Source organism: Fopius arisanus, unplaced genomic scaffold, assembly GCF_000806365.1.
Source record: "Fopius arisanus strain USDA-PBARC FA_bdor unplaced genomic scaffold, ASM80636v1 scaffold00098, whole genome shotgun sequence".
In the NCBI taxonomy this organism is placed as follows: Eukaryota; Metazoa; Arthropoda; class Insecta; order Hymenoptera; family Braconidae; genus Fopius; species Fopius arisanus.
The window spans coordinates 865-27372 of record NW_011887837.1 but is presented as its reverse complement, the minus strand read 5'-3'; the positions used below and the strand labels follow the sequence as shown (position 1 = coordinate 27372).

Sequence of the window (26508 nt, the reverse complement as noted above, 5' to 3'; positions counted from 1 at the left end):
GAGAGCGCGAGCGGGGGGGATGAGAAGGGGGACGTGGGGGGGAGTAGAGCGAATGGAGAGATGGGGGGGGCGTGCGAGGATACGTCGCTCTTTCTTTAATTTTGGTTTGGCTTTTTATGCCTGTCCTCCTTGCTCTGTTTCAACTTGATATACACCCCCGCTACAACATTTTTTCCTATTTCCTTTTTTTTTCTCTTTCTCTCTTTGGCTGTTGGACTGGTGATATTGGGCTCAGGGACGATCCTTCCAGACGGGATTCAGAGGAGGGGGTTGGGGAGGAGGTACGAGACATCACAGGGATTCCCCCTTGATGGTCTATGCGTGTGTCGATGGGGGGAGGAAAGAATGGGGGGCATTAATGATCGATCGCACTGACGAATCTGCCGGGAATAATGAGGGAAGTACTGCTGGAGCAGGTTCAGGGTTGCAATTTTTTTTTTGGATGCATTGTGATTTAGTCGAATGGAGAAGAGGGGATTGCGGTATTCATGAAGACTCTTCACGAGATTCAATGCGTTTTCAGGGCTTTTGGGGATTGCGGGGAAATTTTTTTGATTGAGTTTTCTAATCTTGATTCTGATTTTTTTGGATTTTATTCGGTGGACTGGAGGGGGTGAGGGAGACTCGGCGAGTTTGCCTTGAATAGGGTGAGTGATTCATAAATAAATTAATTTAGAAGGAAAGCTTGGGGGAGTTTTTGAGGTACATGTTTTTGAGCATGATATTAAAAGGACGTATCGAAACAAAAAAAAAAGTCGTACAAGTTGTTAAACTATGTGCAACGTGGTCTCAATGCAAAGAGATGGAGTCAAAAATGACCCGAATTAACTCATTACTTGATTAAAAATAAAGTGGAGTCTGGTTAAAAGTGTGGAATGAGATGTGAAAAGAAAAGGGTTGGGCAATATTTGGGGGTCACGCGTGGCTGTCTATAATGAAATAGCGGGTGATACATCCCTGAGCCCTCGGGACTGGTTGGTTATTGGTGGGGTTGACGGAAGGCCAGGATCTAAAAAAGAGAGAAGAACATTTTAGTAGAGGATTCAAAGGTCTCTCTCTCTCTCCTGCGGGACAAGGGCAGAGACGAATGGGTAAAGGGGGCCAGAAATGGAGTGAGATGCTGCGTTGCCCGTGGCAACCCACGAGCACCAACCAATATGCTATAAACCTGTGTCCCTTCGTTACCAATTTTCACGTGTGCGTCATTCCAACACAGACGAATTTCCACGCAAATTCGACAGCCCGTCGACTTAGTATGCGTCGTTGGATTTAATTGATTCAGAGAGCCGACTGTCGTGGATGATGGGTCCTCTGTTTTCCATCAGATTGCATATAACGAGAAGTAGATATCGTGACAGATCCATCAATTTATCGATATTTTCCACTGCGTGGAGGAGAAATTGCCGGAAACTAGTGAGAGTAGACCATTACCTTGGAAGTTCACAAATCGCATAATTTGTATTGGCAAAAAATACATAGAATTAGTTAAATATTTTATGTATTTTTTGTATTATGCTGTGAGGGTTTATGTTCGGATGGAAATAGTAAACTTCAGTTCCATTATTCGATGGAAATTACTAGAGAACAGGAAAATTCTGGTTTCCGACAATTTCATAATTCTAAACGATTGCCTTGTGCCTACAACGTCAGGTCTATTGCTCCAATCTAAATTGACACATCAGTCATTTTCCCTTACTCTGGTAATGAATGTAATATTGGTAAAAATGGCTGTGTTCAGGGCAATGATAGACTCCAAAGGAATAATAGAAACAAAAGACCAAATAACACATGCTGTTTACACCACAACTAAATGCACTCGATTGTAGGTTTTATCGTATGACTAGGTAACTAGTCCACAGACTTTATCAGACCGGAAGTGAATGGCTGAGTTACGAAAGATTACGGTTGACCATACGACTAAATCATTCCATGAGATAACCATGAGTCAAACTTCGTAATAAAGAAATCCTTAATAATTGTTATTTAGTGGGTCGTAAGCTCATTATTTTGGCACTTTAAAATTACAATTATTTTTCAAATTAATTTCAACTTCTGCTGAACTACCATTAAAAATTGAAAGTTTCATAAGGTTTTTACCGAAAACATTAATTTCTCCACTTTCCACAATTTACGATCTAATGATGTACAAATTCCACGTTAAAAATAGATTCATAAAAATTCCTAGAAAAAATGTAAAAGGAGAAATATTAAAAATCTTCTTTATTGTAGCTACCGAGTGGCAATAAAATTAACACTGGCGCCGGCAGGAAAAAAGAGTGAAATAAAAAAAAAATGAGAAATAATCCTCGTCTCTGTGGCGGGTAATTTCGAAATCCCGTACGCCCACTCGCGTTTATATTCTCGTCGTATTCCGTGGGTACACACGTTATGCTGATGAGAAAAGAGCTCATACTCAGTTCAGAAGAAGAGTAAAGAGAGGTTGGAAGGAGAATAGGTTGGTGCATTAAATTCAAACGGGCCGCGACCCCGTCTCTAAACGCTACAACGACAACCTTCTCGTATATAAAACGAGAGCTTCCATGCGGGTGTTATACAACATAGGGAGGTTATTTCATGCGCGTCGGTTGCATTATATCGCTCAAGAAGTCTTACCTACCCAAACGATGACGATACAGAAGACTCCAAAGCCTTACAGAAGACCCCAAAGAAGAGAAGAGTAGCAGAAAAATTCCCATACGGTAAAATGCTTTTTTCCCGACAAAATGTACCGCAAACGATAGAAAATATTACTGAGACCGGCGAAAATTCTGCATTCTTATTCTTTCCGCGGAAACGAATGTGCAGAAACCATTGTCACTCAGAAGAGACATTTGCCCACGTGGAAATTGTTATTACCCTCACTGCCACATATATTCCACAATATTCCCGCTATTCATGCATTAATCGCGCGATTCATCTCACACGGAATACCCAAGTGGGTGTTTATGCACTCTAAACACTCCTGAAATTCATGAGTTGAGCTTTACCGCAAATGTGGAGAGAGATTTCGGGCTTGAGCTAGAGTGAATAAATTAGGGTTATTCATTTTGGATGTAATCTGCACTACAAGTAATATCGCAAATCATCGAGCGAAATGACACGATTTTAGACATGATTCATGACGTTCTTGATGCAAATGATGCAAATGAGGAGTTGATACACCTCAGATATTTGATTTTACACCTCACAAAATATTAATAAACATAACAATGGATAACAATGGCGTCCATTCGGGGTTGAGAGAAGCCAGAGGAATTTTCGAAGCCGATGAAAACAGTTTATAGGACTGCGGTCTCTGGCTATAGCTGGAGTTTGGAGCAACAGCCTCTGGGCAAAAGGGTCATTTGCATATCGCCAAGTATCCGAGATTACGGCGCTGTTGCTCTTAATTGGCAGCCCAATGCCTCGAACCTTCCTCTACCCATCCCTGCATCCATGCCCATAACCCATAAACACGTTTGGGGTGTAACCCTCTACACCCTTGACGCTGTATATATCTGTACATACCGGTCATTACATGAGAAAACCGTTGCCCTGTGAATGTACTATCGGGTATTTATTCACACCGGCAAATGAGTTTATGAATCGCTGAACAATCTGCTATGATTTCACTCCTACCTTTAAAACTTTAATCATTAAAAAGATATCCAAGTACAAAGTTACTGAAGCTTGTTGCTTCCAAATGGATGCATTGTCATTGATCAAATTCAAATTCCTCATTTTTTATGGTGTATCAACTCAATATGATCTAGGAAATCCAGAAATGCATTTTTTTATCGTGAGCGTACGTATGGATGCATTACGTGTGTTTGTATTATGCAAAAAAAAATTTCAAACTTCATCTTCAATGGTGGTTTAAAAAGTTTTTCTGATGTCTTACTGAGTGAATTAGAAGAGGGAAATAATAGCAATAACCGCTCTATCGATATGTCGGAAAGATTGACCGAAATTCGTACTCTGGAAATATTTGAATTCCGGATTTGCTGTGGAATATTCTAATTCAATTAACTTTGATTAAAGTTTAAAATGATGGTTTCCAAGCTGTACGATGGAAATCATGAGATAATTACCCGTATTGGTAATTTATATGTAATGAAAGAGCAGTTCCCCACTTGTTTCGTTCAAGTTTCCATACCAATCTACGTAAATCCACTGAATAAATACCACCGCCGTAAAAATCGATTTATCAACTGCGTTCCCTCAGAGAGCATGTTGTTTTTGCCTCGTAAATGTGGCGTAAGAATAATTAATGCATACAGGAGCAGTAGCTATCTTCATTCACTCTGGGTTTCTCGAGCCTTTACAAAATCTTATTGCCCGTTTGCGTGTCAGAAAATCCACAGTAGCTGGCAGTAGATAGTAAATTACTTTCGGAAGCCTCAGGATTAAAAAAATTGCCGTAATGCTATGAAAATGTTGTTCCAAGAATTAAAAACGAAAAACCAACGGAACTGTGTATACGGAGGCTTAAAAAAATTGTTCAGTTCTCAGGAACAAGATGAAACTGATCAATAGTGATTTGGATGGGGCAAATAATATTAATGGTCACTTGAAAATGCGAGGTGAGCGAGCCGCCATGTTTGAAACTTCTCGCAACGCAGGTAGGGGGTATCCAAATAAGATTAAAAAATGAGAATAAAAAAAAGAAATGCCATAATACACTCTGCGCGTAAAAAGATTTTGCTGGTTTTTTTGTAAACTTAAATTCCATTCCCTCGTCCCATGTATTTCAAATCCACTCTAACCTAATTCTAATCTGCCCAACAAATATTATACATTGTTTGGCCTCGCCTCCACTAAAACATCCCCGATTTACTCTAGCAAAACTCGAAACAACTTGTTTATGAGCCCCTAAATCCCCAGCATCACGAGTGTACCTTTTGTTTGAAACGTCTCTGGAGAGATTGCGCGGTGTAAAGTGCATCGGAATTGGTGTTGAAGAGATCCCGAGTGTAGACATGCATTACATTCTCCTTAACTTAGTCAGTAACTTGGTGTGGTAGGTTGGAAAGCACTTGGAAGCCCCAACAGAGCCACAATATCTAGTGAAGTGTGTCTAAAACTCGGTGAAATGGAAACGATCGTGAATGAGTTCAAGAGGGAATTCTTGTGGATTTCAGAATGAAAATGGCAGTGCTGGGGGTCATATCACGGTGGTTGCGACCCCAAAAGATCATTCCCGGGAGGTCCGAATGGTATCATCCAAGTTCATCGTAGATTTGCATCTTCATGTAGTGAAAAACGACTAAAGTCGTCGAGTCAGGTACCTGTGAAAGTTACTTTTTACTTCGAGGGGGGGCTTTCCAACATTTCTTCTGACTTCTATTCTTGCCCGGTGGTTATTCTCCCGCAGTGTTTTGCCGCCTACCGACAAAACGAATTGCACATTGGGACTGGAGATTCACTTTGTCGGGCAAGTGAGAGAACACCATTGGCAGAGACAACAGAGAAGATGAAATGGTGAATTATGAAAGAGATGAAGAGGTATAGGATACACTTTGTCGGCAACAAACGCCAGGACAATGCTTTGTTCGGGAATAAAAAAAAGGCTGAGGGGGAATACAAATGGAAGGAGTTTGATGATTTTATCGACAATACCGCCAGCTTTCAGGGGGTTTTTTAAATCAAGAAAAATGTCCCTCAAAATACGCAAGATAATAACCATAAATTTTCCACTTTACTTTAAAGGAAAATTCCTTGAATCCTGTGATATTTCTGTCGATGTGAATGGAACGGCCGCGGAATCGTTTCGAATCTCAAGCTAACAGTCTCATAAGAAAGTTCAATGAACTAGTTATCGAATGGCGCATAGTTATAAACTCTCGTTAACCCAACCACTCAAGACTCAATTCGGAGCGTCATTAGCTTAGTTGATCTCTCCGTTATTCTCACTGCTAATATTGCGAAGCGAATCTACGAAAAGGGTCACATGATTCGTTCAACATCCAGCAAGAGTGATGCTGCACGTGTTGCAATGGCTAGAAGGCGAGGATAATTCATTGAACATAAAGATAACTATCGCACTATTTCACACGACTGGGGCAATTCGTTTCAATCGTCCCTCAGCAACTCAAAATTGGAATCGCTATTCTTCCCCTCTCAATTCATTTCTAGCCTCATAATCCGCGGAAACACAACTCTTGTTTGTACTCTCGTCAAGGGGAACAGCAGTGTCTCGTAATTACTCGTAATTACTTTTAAACGCTTTAAAAATCGACCGAGTGCTATACTGCTAAAGTGTTGGCAGTTATTTCGTGCAGTTTGTCGCTTTTAGGGGAATAAATTGCTCTGAAAATTGAGTGAACGGTTGTGGAAAAATGTCACCTCATTTTTCAGCAAAAAATCGTGTATTGTCACAGTTTCAGGGGTTAAAAAATTGAACAAAACGTGAATAAACAAATTAAAATATAATTTACGCAATTGAAAACGAACAATTCTGGAGAAATTGATTGAATTGTAACAAGGAAAAAAGAAATAACTTCAAAATTTTTACACGGAAATTATCATTTATTCAGCAGACCTTGAGATCCACGTGGCTTTCATGAAGAACTAAAATAAAAATGAGAAAAACGAGTCGATGGTCGCACGAGTCCAGTGTAGGAATGCGTCGAGATATGCGCGATGAGGGAGTCCCCAGGCGAATCGCACGGAAAGGAAGAGAAAAGAGTTGAAATAAAAGAGAAAAAAAAATCCATTGAACAAAGAGGCCTGGTATACAATTTGCTGCGGGAAGAGACCGGCTTGTCTCACCTCTTATTATTCTGACTGCCATCTCGTCGACAACCACAAAACCCCGAAAATTTTGTCGCCAGTTAAAATAAGGGGAGTTTAGAGCCTAGGGCGAGAAGAGGATTGCCCTCGTTATGCTCTCTTTATTCTTATCACTCCTCACAAAACCAGAGAGAAGAAATGTGCTGGCAAAATTCCGGTGAAACCGCGCGGTTGCATGACAAAAATTCTTTCAAATATAGAGGAGACCGGGGCAACATTAAATAATTATGGATCTGCTACTCGCAACCCCAATTAAATTTTCAATATATTCCGTTATTCATTACCAATCCACGTAAATTGATTCGCGTAAAAAATCTATGGATCGAATATTGCAAAGATGGTACGCATTAGTACAGTGTGTAAAAGGAAAACCTAAGGAGAAAATTCAGTGAAAGTGTAAAAAAAAATACTCCATAAAATATGCATGTGATGGATTTCTCACATTATGCCCAAAATTTTTTACAAAAAAATATACTAAAAACTGGATGAAATTGTCAAGAACTAAAAATGAATGTAGAAAAAATGTTTAAGCTCTTTTGCAACTCACTGACCCAAATATCCGGCAACGAAGCCCTAAAACAAAAATAGAAGCGCTGGCCAAGACCCTTTGGAGGTAAAAATAAACGGCATAAAATGCAGCATATGAAAAAGCGGCGATGTAAAAATTCCCTCGTGAAAATAAAATTAAAATAAAAATTGGAGGTATAACAAAGGGTTTGGTCTAATGGAAGCCGAACATCCCAAGAGAGGCCTTATATGGCTCGTCTCTTGGCGGTCGGAGCAGAAGCAACATCAGAAACCCACAACCATGTACCCACAAACTCCATCCAGACCCTCTTCCCATTTTATCCCCTCGGTTTACCTCGCGGCTTCTCGTGGCTTCTGTAGATCTCAGGGACCCGTGGACAGATTTAGACCGAAAACTGAGGCAACTCTGTTAAAATTCAGACTCACCGGAAAAGGTTCTGCACTCCAATTTCCCATGCATGAAAAGACCATAAAGAATTTTTGAAAATTTAGTCCAAAAAAGGATTGGGTAAGGAACTTAAAAGTCATGACGAAATTTCAATGAACGATTCTCCGTCTGCCTTGATATCTCAACGATAGATCTAATGATAAATGTGTGCAATGAGTCTGACGTCTGTGACATCAGCCTAATCATTTATATCGCCTGAGCTAGATGCCACGGGGTATTTCTTTATCTAGGATATAGATAGAAAACGAAATAACGAAAGGAGATTTACTGATGATAAAGAAGCGACAGTTGGAAATCAACATTGAAGTAATCGGTTAATCGCTAGGAACCGCTATAGGGTATAATTTCATTAATTACGCATTCGCTTGATCAATCAGTTTAGAAACGCTGTTTTGTCTAAATTGTCTGATGACATAATTTCATTCAGTGCCCCATCTGAATCCAATTCACAACGAGAGGTTCCGGGGTACGCTTTTTTATTTTTAAGAGTCGCTTGATTCCAGGAGTCTGTGGTGATGAAAATGACCGAACGTGAAATTCTACGAGGAAAGGACTTTTTCCTTGCTCTAGAGATATTTTTCTCAGAGTGAGGGAAAGATAACCTGAGAACCTGCTGTCTCTAACTGCTGATCTATCATCTGACGATCTGATTTCATTCTGCCTCTCTCTTATTTCATTACTCTCCTATTTCATTCGGCAAAAGTGTCTTTCACATGAGCACTTGATTATTTAAAATCCAAAAATATGATGATGAACATGAAATATGTTCAAGGGCTTCACATTTAAATGAATGGCAAACTCATTTATTTTACGAATTGCATTCTGGCGATTTGCATTATCCGATAATCCTTCAATTATCTTTGAATAGATTAATTATCCTTACCGTATTAAAAACTCCATTGGCGCCATGTTTTCCTCCAATTTCCTTTCTCTTCGCAGGATTCTGCGCAGAAAATCTCCCCGGCAAGATCCTGGGTGCATTGGATCTGACCAATCGATACTCATCCCCAGGGTTCCTCTTCTTTCTTCTAAATGAACCGCAAAGCATAATCGCGAAATCAATAGCTCAAACTGTACTCCAATGTTCAAACTCGATGAAAACACCGCAATTCGTTGTGATCTCGATAACAAGATCCCGTTCCACTGACGGTATAATAACAGTTGTGAAATTAAACTAAGAACTCAGCCCAGTCCTGTGGTTCAAAAATAAATCCACTCAGCGGTTAAAATTCATCGAAGTGCAGTGTACGACCGCTTGTTCCACAAACTTCCTCTCCCTCGTGTTATTTCGTTTTCCATTTATTTTTCTCTCATTTTATCCACCAGGTCCCCAGGTCGTTCTCCTCCAGGTCGTTTTCTCTCTCCTTTCTATGGGTCGATGTGGCGCCAGTACAGGATTCCTGCATCTGTTTATTTCACCTCCTTCAACTCATTCCAGTGTTCTCTTTATTCTTATTTTTATTGTCCCTTATTTTTCAATCGTATCACCACGATCTCCATTCAAATTTCAATTCAACGGTTCCTTGACTTTCCAGAAGTATGATGGCACGTCTTCATTGAGGGGATATCCTGATTCCCCTATTGTCATGTGGATTCAATATTACCGTAGGGACTAGCTAGAAGCCGTTAATCCCGTGATCGACTCCTACACCGGGTTATCGACCCAGATGATCGATTACCTCGATCGATCCTCATGCAACATTTCTATCAAAATTAAATAATAACCGCACGATCCATCCAACTTCGTATCAGTACTTTTTGATACATCTCAAACGAGTTCTCCAAAAATATTCAATCAAAACTCACATTATTGTCCATTGAAAGGACATTGTGATGTTTCAAGTTCTCGCCAGTACATTTGTCATGTGAAGTTTTGCGGAGGTGTGGAAAGTTCAGCGACTGGTCTCATTAAAAAAAATGAATCACCATGAACTTTCAAGTCCCTGACCCTCGAATCACACTGAATCACCTCTTGACGTTCTGGTGCTCTGGAGCGAGGACGACACACCCTCGTCGCGCCGAGCGTCCGCTCGACCTTTTGCACCCCACCCCTCCCGGTATCAATCTTTCAACACTGTTCTTTTGATAATTGATTATCGCTATAATGATTATTATTTTGGGGTTTATCGGTTTTTTGCAAGGGGACAATTAAAAGGTGTCTCAAGACTCGACGCAGTGAGAGTCGAGAGTCGACTGAAGGCTTATGCCTTCCCGGTTATAGCGGCCGAAGGAGCCCCACCACGTTGATTTCAACAACACCCGGTCGCGTGGCAGAAACTACACCGGATACAGTGTCTCTCAAAATCATGTTTTTCATCCAGTCGACACCTGGATCCCATTTTTTGTGGGTAGATCATACGTGGGATTGTGCGCGGGTGCTTGTGGGTGGCGTTGGGAGGATTTTTAACTTGAAAAATCAATTCTTACTGAATGTGCCATTTTTTTAAATTTTGTGTGGGTTGAACGGACTCTTGAAACGACATTCACTGAAACAAGGAAATTGGTTCTGCAAAATAAATGTACATGAGATAGCTGGTAATTGTTGAAATCTATTATTTTCTTGATTCTTTCTTTCAACCAAATTTGTTTAACAGGAGATGCAGTCTGTAATTTTTTTGTGTAAGTTACCTAGACTGAGGACTCGGTTGCGAAATAATGGCGAGTTTGTAATAACGCATAACTATAGATATTGTTGTTACGCAATTCAAGTTAAGTAAAGCCAGGAGAAACCGGAGATAAGTCATACTTTGAATTTCTGAACTATATTCTACGAAAATGGTAAGAAAGACTGAGTGTAGAAGAAAATGTTGGGCTTTACAAGAAAGTTTCCGCGATATTATTCATGAGTTCCGAAATAATTACATAATTAGCAAACATATCACGCTGAGCATTTGTATTTCAAAAGAAATATTCTGTATTCTGGAAGTATCCGCGAAAAGGTGGGATTTGAACAAACGGAGTGGCATTTTAATAAAGTATATTGCTTCGGAGTTATTATCAGTTGCGATGATAATTTCTTAACCAGACCGAAGACAATTCAAGTGCAATATATTTACACATGTGAAACCGGAATTGTTCACTCTATGAGTTTAGTAATTGCAGCAAAACCCAAGAGTAATGACTGCAAAGTGCTCCTTAATTGAATCGACTTTTTTAATTGCCCCACGGAAAGGATTAAAAATCATGCCCAATTTTTTGTTCTGTCGGAGAAAATACCTCTGAAGGACAACTCCTTTCAAATCCCATCTCGATGTCCTCTGCAGTCTTGCCTTTTTCCTAATTACTAATAAATACTAGTTTGTCCTTGGCGAGTTTTTCTCCGGCGTTTACCGCTGATTTATGCTCAGTCTTATGTCACCGAACAACTTGAGAGTCGGAAAATTCCAAACGTTTTCCGCCAACGATAAACACAGGAGAAAAAAAAAACAAAAATTTCAACACTTCTTCAAATTCGCGATGTGTAATCTGGGGTTTGACAACTCAATAAATGAAAAATTTTAGCTGCCGGAAAAAAAAATTCAAACTTGGGGTAAAAATCGACGGAAATCGGCGGAAATTGGCAGAAATCGGCGGAAATCGGTGAAAAGAGTTAACTGAATTTCCAGAGCATTCACGTGATTTTGAGAGACACTTCCTTTTGTAAATGCTGAAAGCAGAAGAAAAAGGAAATAATGAGAACACCAACGACAGTTGGCTGTGAGTAATCCAGAGTTCAGGTGACCAACTCGTAATTTCCATCAAAAGCGAGTGGTAACGAGGGGGTATGGGTGTAACAACCCAAGTCACCCCTGTAATTGATGGCTCGCATATAATTTCGTGTCTGAATCACCTGCTCGAATCAGTAATTTGTGCTCTCACCCCCTGGTACCGATCGAATCTATCAATTAGTTGACGCCTGTCCATTCATTTGTCACTGATTCTTTTTTCCTTCAAGAGTGGCATAAATCTACGGAATCGACTAGTCGTAAATCGCCAGTTGATGGAGCTCTATACCTTGTGGGACGGTATGAATGTTGTTTTGATTTATAAAGATGTTTGGAGAGGCCGAGGTGGAGAGACTGATGGCATATGCTTCGATTACCGTCACGGGAGCCCAAGGGAAAGACCATTTGAAAAGATAACCGCATCGTTAAAAGATCGTAAATGTGCTCAGTCACCCCTATATATGGCACGTATACCAGGCTAGTTCTAGGTTACCCTAATATTGATCTAATGTTCGATTCAAGGGGGAGTCAGGGTTATTAAGAAATCATGACGTGGACTCATTTCTCATTTCTCATTGATTTTCTGTTAATTTATACCTCGACAATTTGGATTTTTATTGCTAGCATGTATGATCACCACTCCACTGATTTATTTCTGGAAAAATCAGTATTATGATTAATAAACCGTTGATTTTGCTTACATTCGCTCTGTAAATGATAATAATAAAGCCATTAGAAAGCGCAATTTTTTTGCTTTTCATATTTCTCCAGTGTTTGAGGACTTCATCATCGTCTAAGGGGCGAAAACTATAACGTAACTATTCCTCCCCCAAAAATTCTAGACTAATTCAAGAGCCGGTGATGAGAAAAAATACTTTTTAATTTTAATGTATGAGAATATATGGAATAATGTTTGAAATAAACCGTTGATTGATTAAAAAATTCAATTGTCGGGGGGAGAAAGTGACTGTCTCCCCAAGAGCGTGCAATTCTTCGAGTTCTACTGACGATTGAATACCAATTTTTTTCCAATACAAGAATTAAAATAACTGGCATTGAATACTCACAGGTATACCCTACATTACAGGTTTTCAAAAGGGTATCCATAAAAATTGAGAATCCCTGTAACGCAGGTTTTAACCTGGCAGGTATACGCATGCGTTTGCAAACGACAGATGTTTCCTCATCGCCAACTGTTGCTGCTTATACCGCCTATACCCTGAAGAGTAGATGCTCAGAGAATCCAGGTTCTGATTTACCGTACGAAGAAGTGAAAAAACCAGTCCCTTCATCTCACTCCTCTTATTTTTCACAATTTACTCGCCACTCATCCCGCATCAGTGCCGCAGACCAATTCTCGAGGTTGGAGTATCTCTTTGTAAATCCGTAGATAATTTATCGTCTGTGTAAACCATTTGAATCTACAAATAGACTAAACGAGAGTTTCTTCATTTCCATTACCGGAGTTTCCATTATCTTTACAACTACCGGGGGTTGAGTCCTACACTCATTGCACGAGGGAACGTGTCAAATCCGCTTGATGATGCCACTAATGATAAAGCACTGAAGACAACCGTAAGACACTTTTCCCCTTCCTCATACAGAAAAAGAGGCAGACTGTTTCATTTAATTAAAAGAAATACGAAGTTGAGAGATTTAATGTCAGAGATTGAGAGCCACCTGCTCACGGTTACTTAATTACTCTCTAATTACTGAATCCTCACAACAAAAACATTTATAAATACCAGACATTGAAGCTGTAAAACAATCGTTTGATCTAGTTTATCACTCCCTTACATTGTCATTACAATGAAAAAATAATTAGTATTTTGACCGCCAAATTCATCATCTTTCAGTTCTATTCTCTCAGTTATTAATTGGTCAGTTCTTAGATGTTTTTAGGGAATGAATAAAATGGGAATTAGGATGCCAAGTGCTCCCCCTCATTTTCTTGAACCTTGTATCGGGGGAAATAATTGCAATAACAATTATGCACACAGTGCAATTATTGAAGAAACAATATTCATTTCGATCAAGCTAAAAAAAATCATAAATCGAGTGAATCCATCGAATTGGCCCATGTATACATAATATTTACTATATATCTTTGGTCGGGGCAAGAAATATGTAGAAGAAGGGTAATAGACGATTTCGATCCTCCGCCTCTGGGTTTTTGCCAATGTCAAAGAAGGATGAGGAATTACGAGGAGCAGGTGATGGCTCTAACGATCGTGACCGGTTTCCTGCGAGTGGCGAACTTACACAGCAGTTTACTGCTGGTTAATAAGTCGTAATAAGAACTTCACTGGACGTTCAATCCGACGATAAATCTCGCGGGTTTAATATAAAATTACGGGAGAAAATGATATGCGCTGTGGCGATATGGCAGGTGTTGGCTTGCTCAAGAGGTCGACTGATTTTTCGACATCTTGTGGTACAATACCACAGACTACACCACCAAAAAAATTATCATTTGATGTCATTTCTTAGAGGTATAGGTTTTGACGATCAGAAAACAATGATTGATCGGTCCAACCAGATCAGATCGACTCATTCAAGAGCGATTAGTGAAAAATTGATGATTTTTTAATTTTTCTTCTCACCCTTTCTGCAGTGTACAAATCCTAATTAAAAACACTAATACAGCAATAACATAATGGTGCAATTGATCAAATTCAATACTAGCTAGTGCTGTTTTGGTTTTTTTTTCCTGTGATTTAGAGAGCACAACGAAATCTCAGCGCGTGAGGGGGAGGCGATTGCTTATATTAACGACGCAAGCCACCTGCCTCAGGATGGAACACGTGCTGGCCACGGAGGAGCAGCTGCTGCATTTAAGATGTACACAGCTTCTCTCTTCAATATAAAATCGAGTAAGGACGAGTTTTGGTGATAATTCTTGGGTGGAGGAAAGGGACTTGAAGGCCACGTTTTCATGCTTTTTTTTTAGACGTTTGGAGGTTTCAGGGGAGGAGAAGATTCCTGTTCCAGGATCAGCCTATTTTGGCATAATTGAAATGGACCCTTCTAAAAAAGAAGTAAAAGCACACGTACATTTTAAGAGTAGTTTTTAGGAGAGCTCTCACTTTCGATGTCAACAGCAATCAGTCATCAGTCGAACACTCCTGGGAGCAAGCTAATTTCTACTGTTTAAGTCTCTCCGTGGAGATTACTGAGGATCCTGGTGATGTTTTGATACCCACGCGCCCATTGACGAGGACAAAAGCGCAACAGATGGTACACAGGGACGCGTGGCCGATTTCTCCTTGAGATAAATGTATCCGTTTCTCTGCTCTCATCATCTCGAGGGATGGTTTCGCCTGTCAGGCACAACTTCGGGGTAACCATACGGGCAATATTCCTTCAGGATTCAAATTACAAATCACCATCGAGATGATTTCCGAAACTCCGTATATAGAAAATAAAATGAGCAGTTAGGCAAAGGGTTCTTCAGGTTTAGCGAATTGGTGCTTGGATACACTCTCTGGGTCATTAAGTTTAATGTTCGCAGGACTAGGATAGCCTGTACAGAATGGGCAGTAAAATTGTTACGGTTTTGGGGGGATTAACGAAATGGACTTAATGGGCTCTGGTACGTGCTGATGGAAAATCAAGTCGATAAAACGCGGAATTGAGTGTTCTTCAGGTACAAACTGAAACATTTCCGCAAATTATTTTAAGAATATTCCAAGCAGGTCCGTAATTGCGGTTCGATCACACCATTAAATGGAATTTAAACCGATGGGTTCATGTTCATATAGAAATATTAGAAATTTCAGTGGAAATTCAAGGTTTCATACTGCAATTCCCAGCCGCAAAATACCGCCTGAACATTACCATCGCGACCATCAGAAGATTTCAATGATAAAACGAGAATAACCATCAAAGTGCACAGTGCACGAATTCTCATCGAGACAATAATTAGTAGCGATTGTAAATAGTTCACTTTCATGTTCACACATACAAATTATAATCAATTCCATCAATTCCATAAGATCCATCTTGCCTCTTATTAATATTCGAATAAAGATTTTAACTAATTAAATATATAATTTGAATTAAGCGCATAAATATGTTATACGAGGATTTTTATCAGCAGGAATAATTTAGAATAACCGGCGCAAGGAATATTAACATGAAGAAATTATATTGGAAAGAAAAAATACGAGGGGAATCCCAACCAGGAAAATGTGGGGCGGGAAATGCGGGAACTTTTGAACTTCAAATTAAATCAGGAATAATGCAGAAATCTCACTTCTGGTATGGATACTTGCTGTTAATGCGCATCTCTCGATCTCAGCAGGTATTAACCACTGGTCCTGCCTCGGCTGCCAATAATCCCGCAATTACCACTAATTAGCGAAGCCCACAAGGTGGGGGGTAATGATCCATCAATTTTTTTCACGGAAGCGTGTATCACGTTACTCTCGGGGATGGAGAAGAAAACAACGGGACAAGAGAGGCCTAAAAGTGCTGCAGCTGCTCTTCTCTTAGGGCACGTGCACATCAGAGTCCACTTGGTCGCCTCTTTTCTTCGTTTTCCTCTTTTTTTTTTTCTCCCTGAGGTTTCATGCTATCTGATGAACCAAAACCGAGACATGCGAAACGATAGCACACGCCTCTCTGGAGACAGATAAGTGGAGGGAATAGTTATTTGGAGAAAATTGTCTAGAAAAACCAGTAAATGATTTTGGTGAAATTGGCAGGCAGTTGGAGAATGGAACAAAGACGATTAGACGATAGTTGTGGAGACAATTGCAATGCTGGGAAGGGCCTTGCGTGTTTGAAAAACGAGAAGAGGATATACGTTGCCCGCATACCGATAGACAATGTTTATACCGGATATTCGGAGGTGGGGACCAATGACTCAATGTAACACTCGTTTTCTTCATTCATCATCTGTTCATGTGGGGGTTTATGATTCTGTTGATATGTAGCGGTCAGGGGGCATTTTGATTGGAGCACGGACTGATGGACAAAAGAGATTGGAGACTACCTTTCAATTATTAATGGCTTGTATGGGGTCTATCAATCTTGGGATCCTCCGTTGAAATTATAAGCTGGTTTATTAGTTTTTATTGCACGTAATTCAGTCGATTATGTGATTATTTTTAATTGATGGCTGGGGAAATTTTATGAAGCGGTTTATTTGATTTAAACAATTTATCTGGGAGACGGATGTGTGTCTAAATGTTCAGGAAGAATCTTTTTTGTTGAGATTTTTTCAGTAATTGTTTAACACATTTTCTACTGAAAGATTAAATATTTCTGTTTTCGATACATAACGATAATGTGAAGTTCAGAAAAAAAATTGCAACGATTCATATTTTGAAATGAGACTAAATAGCAACGGTGGCGTCGCGGAAATTTTCGCAACCCTTTCCTGGATGATATGGAAGAAGCACTGAGGTTGTGTCGGTAAGGAGGACTTGCATACAGTCGGTAACTTACTATAGAAACTGGAATTCAGTTTGGAGTTTTACGGTTAGACGTCACTCGCGGCATCAAATAAATTTCAAACAACGGGAAAAGTAATGAATAAAAATACGAAGAAAAAAGTGTGTCAGTTACAAAGTCCCCAACACAAAGACGGCAGAATATATCTAGAAAGATAAATGTTCTTAGAAGGCAAGAGCTGAAAAATATTGAAAAAAATCATCAATAAATCCTTGAAAGAACGATAAACTCCGAGCAAATAGCAAACACCCAGCAAGCCCTACATTCTTCGAACGTGCAAACCAAGATAAAGAATTCCAACTCGTGAATTTCCTTGCAGCCGAGTCAATATTGAACGAGACGAGGAGCGATTAAATTATCACGACCGACTGAATGAACGATCGATGCCCTTCCCCATCGAAAAGTAAACGCACAAAAGTCACGGGAGAAAAGAACTCACGACTACTCACAATGAACATCTTGATTGCTATCACATGGTGATCAGTGCATAACTCCAGCCGAGCCCCAAATGCACTCTCGAAAATTGCGTGCCAACAGTTTATTAAACTTTGGCGTGTGAAAGAGATAACAGGAAAGAAATTTTCATTGGCAGTTGGATGAAATGTACGAATTAAACGGTCGTGTTACATAAACTGGTAACAGACACCCTGACAAGCTGGTGTTCACATTCGCCAGGATTAAATTAATGTTGGGTGGGTATCATGTATTGAAAGATTGTAACCGAAGAAAGAGAGATGGATCCTTCCAAATCAAATAACACTCAGCGAATCGGATTTATCCTCTTATTAAAACCTGTCCACTACATTTCACCACAAATTACTTGCTTTTTAAATAATATCATAATAATGTTGGGAAATACTAATGATATTGTCACGAATATAGCCGTCTCCAAATGCATTCACAGCATCCTCCCTCATAACTGCACTTAAAAATTTTTTGAAATTCCAGGCATAAAGTCGTCCGAATTTTCAATTACTCCGGCTTGAATTCTATTTCAATAAAATACAGTCACTAAATTTCTCATTTACTGACAAAATTTCGAAACATTGCATTTTTCATGGTGAATAGTAATGAATTCTTCAGGGAAAGTTCGAATTTTCAGTAGATTGAAAATTCGGGGAGGTATTGCTTGAATTTTCAACACTTGTACAGTTTTTCAGTACCAGATCAAACTGGAATTGACCAGAATATTCGAGAAATAAACTGATTTGTGAATGAAAAATTGTTTAAAATGTAAATTTTTTAAAATGAACTCGCGTTAGTCATTCCGACTTACTCTTCAATTGGTGTCAGAATTGCTCTTGACTATATCTATTGAAGAGCGTTGGTTACTGATTGCACAACTACACACGGTGTTGTGCACGGTCATCTCGAAGATTTGGATCGTAAAATGTATCGAGGTACATCGCGAGAGTGAATTGTACCCAACAATGAACGAGAATGGGATTGAGGATGAAAAAGAGAGACGGAGGTAGAGTGTGAGGTCAGCGACCAGCGTTATCCGTTCTGCCAGGTTATCGATCTGGAGAGCCGCCTTGACCGACCTCTGTCCATGCCAAGTGCAAGTCCAAGGGCTCTGCTTCACCCTCTCACGATTTACTATCACCCAAAACCATATTCCCACCGTTCTCCGGGGCCCGGAAAATAATACAAATGCCCTTAAACAGAATGCCCTTTCCTCCCTGTAAAAAGAACCCTAAATTGTCCTTCCCATGAGGTAACATAACTGTGGCAATTGGCAATGATTACTACGTCAACATTAAATTGTATAAACAACATTTTTAATTCCACCGGATATCTACTTGCTAGAGATAGAACAAGTGCTTCACCGAAATTTTCTGTAGGTTCTGCAGATTGAAGGAAGATAGGAAATTAATACCGCAAGGATTTTATGTAACAAGAAAACTTCCGGTTCCAGACCTCACGAGAACGTCTTATGTGGTCCAATAGTTCTCGAGGTATTGGAAAAGAATGTTTACTCCTTGAAAAACTCATTTTTGATTTATCTCCCAGACTACTAGAGCGAAATAGACTCGTAAGTGATATTTGGAATCGAGAATTTTTCCAGCTTTTCAATACGCCGTGTGCCGTTCAATCCCGATGTGTCGTGAGATAAATATATCTCCACGATACGATCCCCATTTAGAAATAAGAAATATTACATCTGGGGTGAGACCCTTACGCTGAAATCCATCGCTGAATTTTTTATCATCATCCTACATGTTAATTCCCACGGAAGCACAATGATAATCTGAACTGGGAATATTTCGATGCCATGTCAATAAGTTATTGATAAATTTCCACCAGTAATATCTAGATCTTTTATAGCTGGTATGCTCTCGGAAAATAATCTTTTCTTGAAGAATTCACTTTTGATGTATCTTCTGGACTACTAGAACGAAACAAACTCATAAATATTGTTTGGAATGAAAAATTTTCCCGGCTTTTCAACACGCAGCATTCCGCTCGATTCCAATGTATCATCCTCGTGATAAATGGATTTGCACGTTGCGCTGCGAACTCTAAAGTACGAAATATGATTTGTGAAGTAACTTCTTCATGAAGTCCTTCAATCCATTCTTTATCGCTATCGGATATTCGAACTCCAGGTGTGATACAACATCAACAATCACCCGAACCGCATATGCATCCATGTCAATAAACTATTTATAACATTCAACCAGTGACTCATAGACCACCGGAAAACTCACTGTCGCGATATTCCACATCGAGCTCTAGAGAATTTGAAACGTGATATATAGAGCCTTGTCAATCGTCGAGAATAGTCGGTTTCCTGGCGACAGTTGTGCGGTGAATTGCAAATTATTCACAGGAGAACTATACCAGTTAGAGCAATAGAAGCTACATTGATGTGCACCAATCCGAGTCATAAAGAGAATAATTTTTTTTAACTGAAATTGGTATTTGCACTCGTGGTTAAGGGAAAACGAGTTATTCAAGCGATGGATTTGAGGGTGCATTGGTGCATTATATTCCGGTACACAGATGGTCTTTGTATTTCAATGCTCATTCAAACATTTTGGTCTAAATCATAGATACTAGTGACAACACTGATGGAGTCCAATGCTGTACTGAATTTATTGGTACACATCAATTGACATCAATTGAGGAATGCGCATCACAGCAAATACATCTCGTTCAATTCACTCTCCATTTATGGGAAAGAATTTGACTGGCGTCAGCATCAGCTGACTCTGTGTAATGTTATCATTAGTAATTAGCGTAAATTGCTTTGGACTAGTTATTATCGTATGGTTTGGTTTCGTTTTGGTCTTTATCTCACTGGTGACTATGGATTTGTGGAGGCTGGAGATGTGGAGGCTGTACTTTAATACTTTAACCAGAGAATAGAGTGACTCACCACTGTTAGACTGTCGAGCTCACCCAACCACTCGTTGAGAAGTTGTTCAGGATCCGTCTCGTTGTCACTGTCCTCAGCCCCTTCATCCTCGTAACGCTCCATTCTTACAAGTTTTCTCGAGTTGGAGACACAAGTTGTTATGTGGATTTCTCTGTAACAGAAAGGGGTTTGGTTACTTCGACTTTAGTAATGAGACGAATTCAAATATTGCGGGAATTCTACGGGTGCTGAGGTATTAGACGGGTATTGTTTAACAGATGTATGAGAAGAGAATTCACAGAATTAATTTCACCCCTGGAATAGGTTCCTGTTTCAATATGTGAATATTAAAGGAAGAAAGTTCAAGAACCCGTAACTGATTAATCTTCTGTCTATTGATCGGTGTAGATTCTTCCCCGGAAATTGACTTTATAACCGAGCTACTTTGTAGATGATGAAAAGCTGGAAAAGATCGCGCAACGGCGTTTCGTTATTTTCATCAGGAAAAATGCTGTCGTTCTGCAGAGTGCAATCAACGGAGCTCAAAGGAATAAAAATAAAATAAGTTTACGATTTGGGGATAATAAGAGAATGAAAGAAGAGAAACAGGAAATGTGTTAGATGTGGAAAGATGGAAGCTTTGCTCGTCTCAAGTGAAGAAATACAAATTGCTCAAATTATTTGATTAATCATATCAACTAAGATAAACATAAATATCAGCTAACCCTGATGATTAAGAGAGTGATTGTCATGAAGTAATGATCATCGTTATGATGATTTCTGCAGACAGTAATAATGTTCCTTTCATTAAAGTCACAAACGCATAAATATGAAATGAAAGCCAGAAGAGCTGGGTACATGACACACTTGATGATCATTACCAAAGAACCGTTGATTCGGTATCATCTTAATTGCTGGTGTATCGAGACATTCATACCACTTTCCAAAAATGCACTATAATTGTTACGCGTCACGGTAGTACCAGTCAAGTTCACGTTAATGAACCTGCCTTTGCGTTAGAGGAGATTCGTCCGAGCGAATAATTGCAGTCATGCAACGATGGGCACGCCGAGCATTTACGACAAGAGAGGCGTTCCACGTTTCCCCACCCATTCCATGATAAACTCGTACCTTCGATACTTCAGGAACTTGCAGCAGGTGAGAACGAGTTATTAGATCCTAACACCCCTTCACGTGAATTACACTACCCCCTAGAGCCATCCCTCGTTTCACCTTTCATTCATTTTTTATGATTCATGCGAGAGCTCTTATTCCATTTCACACCGGAAGTAGTGGCAATCAAAAGGGCAAGTGGGTTTTTGTAACAATACGGATATGTTGAGAAAAAAAAAAGTTCAACGTTCCTGATTGAAATTTATAACAAACTTGTTTTCGTTAGCAACCATATAACCTGATTCTTAAATCAATCTTTCCACGATATTGACAATTCATGGCCCTATATGTTAATTTTCTTTTGAAAATTCTACCTGCAACCCATTGCACACTTGAATCAATCCAGTGTACACTTGAAACAAATAGATGTTTGAAGAACCCTAAGATAACAAAAGAATTTGAAAACTATATTCAAGTGTGTGTACACTTTCATCGCAAACATAGTGTGTTTCAAGTTTAAATATCCGTGAAAACTCAACGAATTAACGTCGACAATTTTTGGATATTTCCGGGTTGTCAAACTAGGGGGCAACGGTCAACCCGTTGGTCTCAACGAACCTCTCCCCCCAATAATTTTCAATTCAACGTCGTCGACCGAACAATTACCATCGTTTTTCACCGTCTATTGTATCGTTCTTAGTGAAACTCAACCACGCCATTATTCATTTTCGAATAATTTCAATTATTTGTCCGTGAGCATCTTTAATTATCGGCATTGAAGCTCCTGTTGATGATGATGGTAATTGAGTCTGAACAATATCTCACGACGATTTACCACTGACATTTTAGTTGCAGTGGAAATAGGGTCAAGGTCGCGAACTCATTTCGCTGAATGAGTAAAATCAACATTCGCGTCAGCACGAATTGAGTAATTCGTGATGTCTGTGCATCACGAATGTACACATTTGAGGTGATAACTTGTGCACATACTTTCACTGGACCACAAATAACCCATCCCATTTTATAATATGTAATAGTCTGAAAACCGAGATTCACGATTACTTTTCTCATTACCATTCACCCGAGAATTTCAACGATCTATAGATGGTGTAACACCAACCTAATACTATTTGGGAAGTGAATTCACCATCTCAAATCGACTGTGATTTAATTCCTCGAGCTTTCCTCCATAAATTCCATTTCCGTTCTTACTCCGGGAAATAGCTCGGATATCTCGGGTAGGAAATCTAATTATCGGATTTGACGTAGGTAAATTCTACCGGGCCCGGTAATTTCGGTTATAAGCATTCCCTATCGTTTTATACCCTCAGTTTATGGTGCAAATTATAGTCTGATACTTCAGTGAATTAATTTGATAATGTGGTGAATCGTCAGATATTCGAACGAATAAGTCATCAAATAAGTGAACTCCAATAACAATTCAGTAATGGCCAAAGTCATTAGACATTGATTGAATTAAACTATCGTATATTTCAAGAAGATATCGTAAAAACTTTTTCATAAACTCGTTAAAACCATCAGTATTTCTGAAATTCATAATTTGTGACAAGCAGAAGAACGTGAGCGTGAGAAAATTGATAATAGAAAGCTTATTCCCACCGAAGTGCTGAGAAAAATTTCTAAGCAGACACCTCTCGTCCCCATTGCCGAAGCACTCCCCAAAAAACATCCAAAGCATCACCATTTTTCACGAAAAAAAATCTAAACGATGTCAGCCACACGTGACACAATGATAGTTTTCTCACTGAAGAAATGCGCAGGGGCAGAGCAGAACATTGAAAAACAGGTTGTGAGGCGCCGCAGCACGCGCTGACGCACTAGGATATTAGTCACCAGCTTCTGCTTCTCCCTCTGAAGAAGAAGCAAGTTTTCTTGCCACTCCAACCCTTCTCGTTGAAACTGGTTTCCCAAAGGCATTGTAGTGAAACGCTTGTACACTGGCCATCAGTTGAGAGTCGAATACACATAATAGCATCTCTCAATCTTGGCAAAACTTTTTCCACAATGAGCATCATCTCGGTCTTTCCTGAATACAGAATAAAGCTGTGCACAGCTCAATCCTGTTTGACGGGCTTCATCAGTTATTCAGCACGTTTGACTGACGTGAGGAATCTTACCATCTTTTGAAGGATTCCCAGGATTGGATTATTCTCACAGCGTATTCCAAGATGCAAAGTTGCATAAACAAGTTTAGTCATACAAGATTGCACTGTCGCGTGCCCCATTGCATTTCTTCATGGTGTCTTGACCAGATAGCACCGGGGATAGAGATCTGCATCGTTGGTGGTGTTGGGGCATATGCTATCGGATAAACGCCATGTCGTTTCTCAATCGGGTACTTCATATGGTGCTTTTTCATACAGCCTATGAAAAGACTTAACGATTCTCGTATAATGTTCTTGTAACGGTGATAAGAGAGGATGACGTTATGGGCGACTAAATCATGTGGGGTCGGATGTGGCTTGAGGTTGAGTTCAAAATCCTGGGGCGATTCTAGATTATGGAGTGTCTAGCTATTTGTGGAATATTTAAGTTTATGGGTGTACGGTGCAGGGCGCAATTAGTTGACGCAACGAGTTAGGAGTCAATAAATTTGACTCTCTGTACAATTTTCTTCACTTCACGGGATTTCGTGGGATAGAAGTGAATGTTTTAGCTAGGGAGGTGAATTAAAAGCATTGAAGTGGTTGGGACTGAAAATAATTTAGGAAAAGAATCGTTTGAATAAGTTGTGTATTTTATGAAAGACTAATCAGTTGCTTGATCGATTGTAATCTACATGCATTGCGGATGTGCAATTGAATATTGATTTTGTTATGAATAATTGAATGAATGTGGTGCACCATTCATGGACTTTGGCTGATGGAAAACGATGCTGGGCAATGGCAGGTCGATTAACATTCACCCAGAAAGACCGCGAGGAGAATCGATGACAGGGCATTGTTTCGTGCTCTGGTTGACCTCTTATTTCTCGGGTCGCATGCACCCGGTAGTTTCATTTTGTATGCAACATTATTGATCTAGTTTTCATCAGTTGTTTTTCTCGCAAAAAATAATGACTTGTGCACTTACTTGCATGGTTCGATTGAACATTCAAAACACATACTCATAGGAGCGTAAACGTGTGGAAATTTTAATATTATACGAAATGCTAGTACTAGTTCTATCGGCAAGTAAATAGCAACAATAATTAAATTCCCCCGCATAACGTACCAATACTTGTATGTCGAATATGATAATATAATTATTTTCCGAAAATGTCAATAACATTATTAACATTTTAATGAAATTCTGTTGTATAATATTTTGGAATAATGTTCTGTCCATTAATATTGAAGGGTCTACCCAAATATTTGAGCATTAAGCATTAATTTAATTAGCGAGAGTAATTTCCTACTTCTTCCATTAGTACGAATAAATAATATAATAATACAAGAATATAAAAGCTATCAAAAGCTGTTGGTGTAAAAATAAAAAAAATCACCTGTTGTTATTCCTCTTTCTTAACAGAAAAAAAACCACACAAAATCTACAGGAAGAAATTTCCCCGGGGGAATGTACTTTTTAGGTCGATCAGTCAGTCTTCAGTGCTGAGTCATCGATACTCGATTAAGAGTTTTCTCCGATATATCGGAAAAGCGGGGATGCCTTGTCAAGAAAATAGAACACCAGTGACGTATTTATTCGGAAATGTACATCTCCCTAGTCGGCCGACTGAAATGCCCAGGAGGATACCATTCAAGTGAAACTGGATCGACAATCAGACGAATCGCATCTGGATAATGCGAAAGTGGATTTAGCTCAGGACACGAGGGAGTAAAGACGATCTCAATTATTTCGGAATCAATGAATCAATCGCTTCCGATAATTACATTCCGTAAAGGCAACACGAGAAAATAAATTTTCTAGTGAACCTTCAACAATCCTGACCTCAAACTCTCTACATGTCTGAACTTTCGCAACAACACAGAAGACATTAGAAATCCAAGAAAACATGGAAAATAAATTATCCCCCGAAACTAGGATATCCATTCGGAAATCTCCGTAATCTGATAGTCACGCGAATAGATCACCGAAGACATTATTACCATTCGTGTATGGATAATGATCAATAAAAAAATACACTTCGACACTTTCGCTTTAAACAATTATTCTGACGCAATGGAGTAGATCCTGAAGTATCGAGTCATTGATATTCTTGACTCATTGTCCTTTGTTATGGAGAATAGTCGAATATTCTGGTGATAGTTCTAAAACTTTGGAAGTTGGGGAGAATTCACGAGATTTGGCCGTTATTGAGGACAGAACGAGTTGAATTATTGGTTGAAAGAACAATTAGACTGGAGAAGACAAGAGACGTTGGAAATTGAATAATCGATAGGAGACGAATATAAACGGTGAAACTCAGGTGTACACTTAGGGGTACAGTCGATTCTCCGCGACCTCAAGGTCTCCAGACGCGTACTACAAGCCGCTTAGACCGATTTATCGATCGTTCGATTAATAATGCATTTTAGCATGGCAGAGCAGAGAGAGGTTTATACCTCGAGTAACGACCTTCGCACCATTGTGTGTCAGAGCCTCTTGATAATAAAATTGCCCGCGAATCACTGAAATGGAAATTTTCCAATCCTTCACGTAAAACTGGTAATTAACGCCGCGGGTTTTCATTGTTACCCGCGAAAATGCGAGAATTCATGGGTGAAAATCGTGAGAAAAGATCCGGAATTTACTTAACAAATTCAACTTCTATTTAATTAAGGAATTTTTATTTATTGCTACAAGGTATTGACTGAAAAATTAAACTTGAATCGTTTATTCGAGAATTGTTTGATTGAATGAGGTAATAACTAGAAATTTATGGAATTTTCAAGGTTTTCAAATTAACGAAGAATTTTTTGATGGAAATTTCGGTTAGTTGTTGTTAAATGGGTTTAATTTTCAAACTGAAATTTCAATTTCTGTTTTTTAAACGGATTGTTGGCAATTGATGAATGTGTTTTGGGTATAAAAATTGAATTTCGGGTGTCGTCGCGACATTTTGCGGAATTTTATGCGGTATTAGCAGCTGCATGCTCGATCGATCTCTCAGAAACAGTAGTTCG

At 39.3% G+C, this 26508-nt stretch overlaps 1 protein-coding gene across 2 annotated transcripts in view; it reads right to left on the bottom strand.

Annotated features, from left to right (window-relative positions):
• The window catches only part of LOC105270948 (amyloid beta A4 precursor protein-binding family B member 1-interacting protein), a 65381-nt gene extending 44945 nt beyond the window's left edge, over window positions 1-20436 (bottom strand). Inside the window, exon 1 of one of the 2 annotated variants that reach the window (XM_011312195.1) lies at window positions 20291-20436. In XM_011312195.1, coding sequence (XP_011310497.1) covers window positions 20291-20392 — 102 coding nt within the window. In that variant the 5' untranslated portion in view covers window positions 20393-20436. Of the gene's footprint in view, window positions 1-8630; window positions 9915-20290 lie in introns of those variants that run through there. The other variant, XM_011312193.1, reaches the window with a different exon arrangement.
• Between the last annotated feature and the right edge of the window lie 6072 nt (window positions 20437-26508).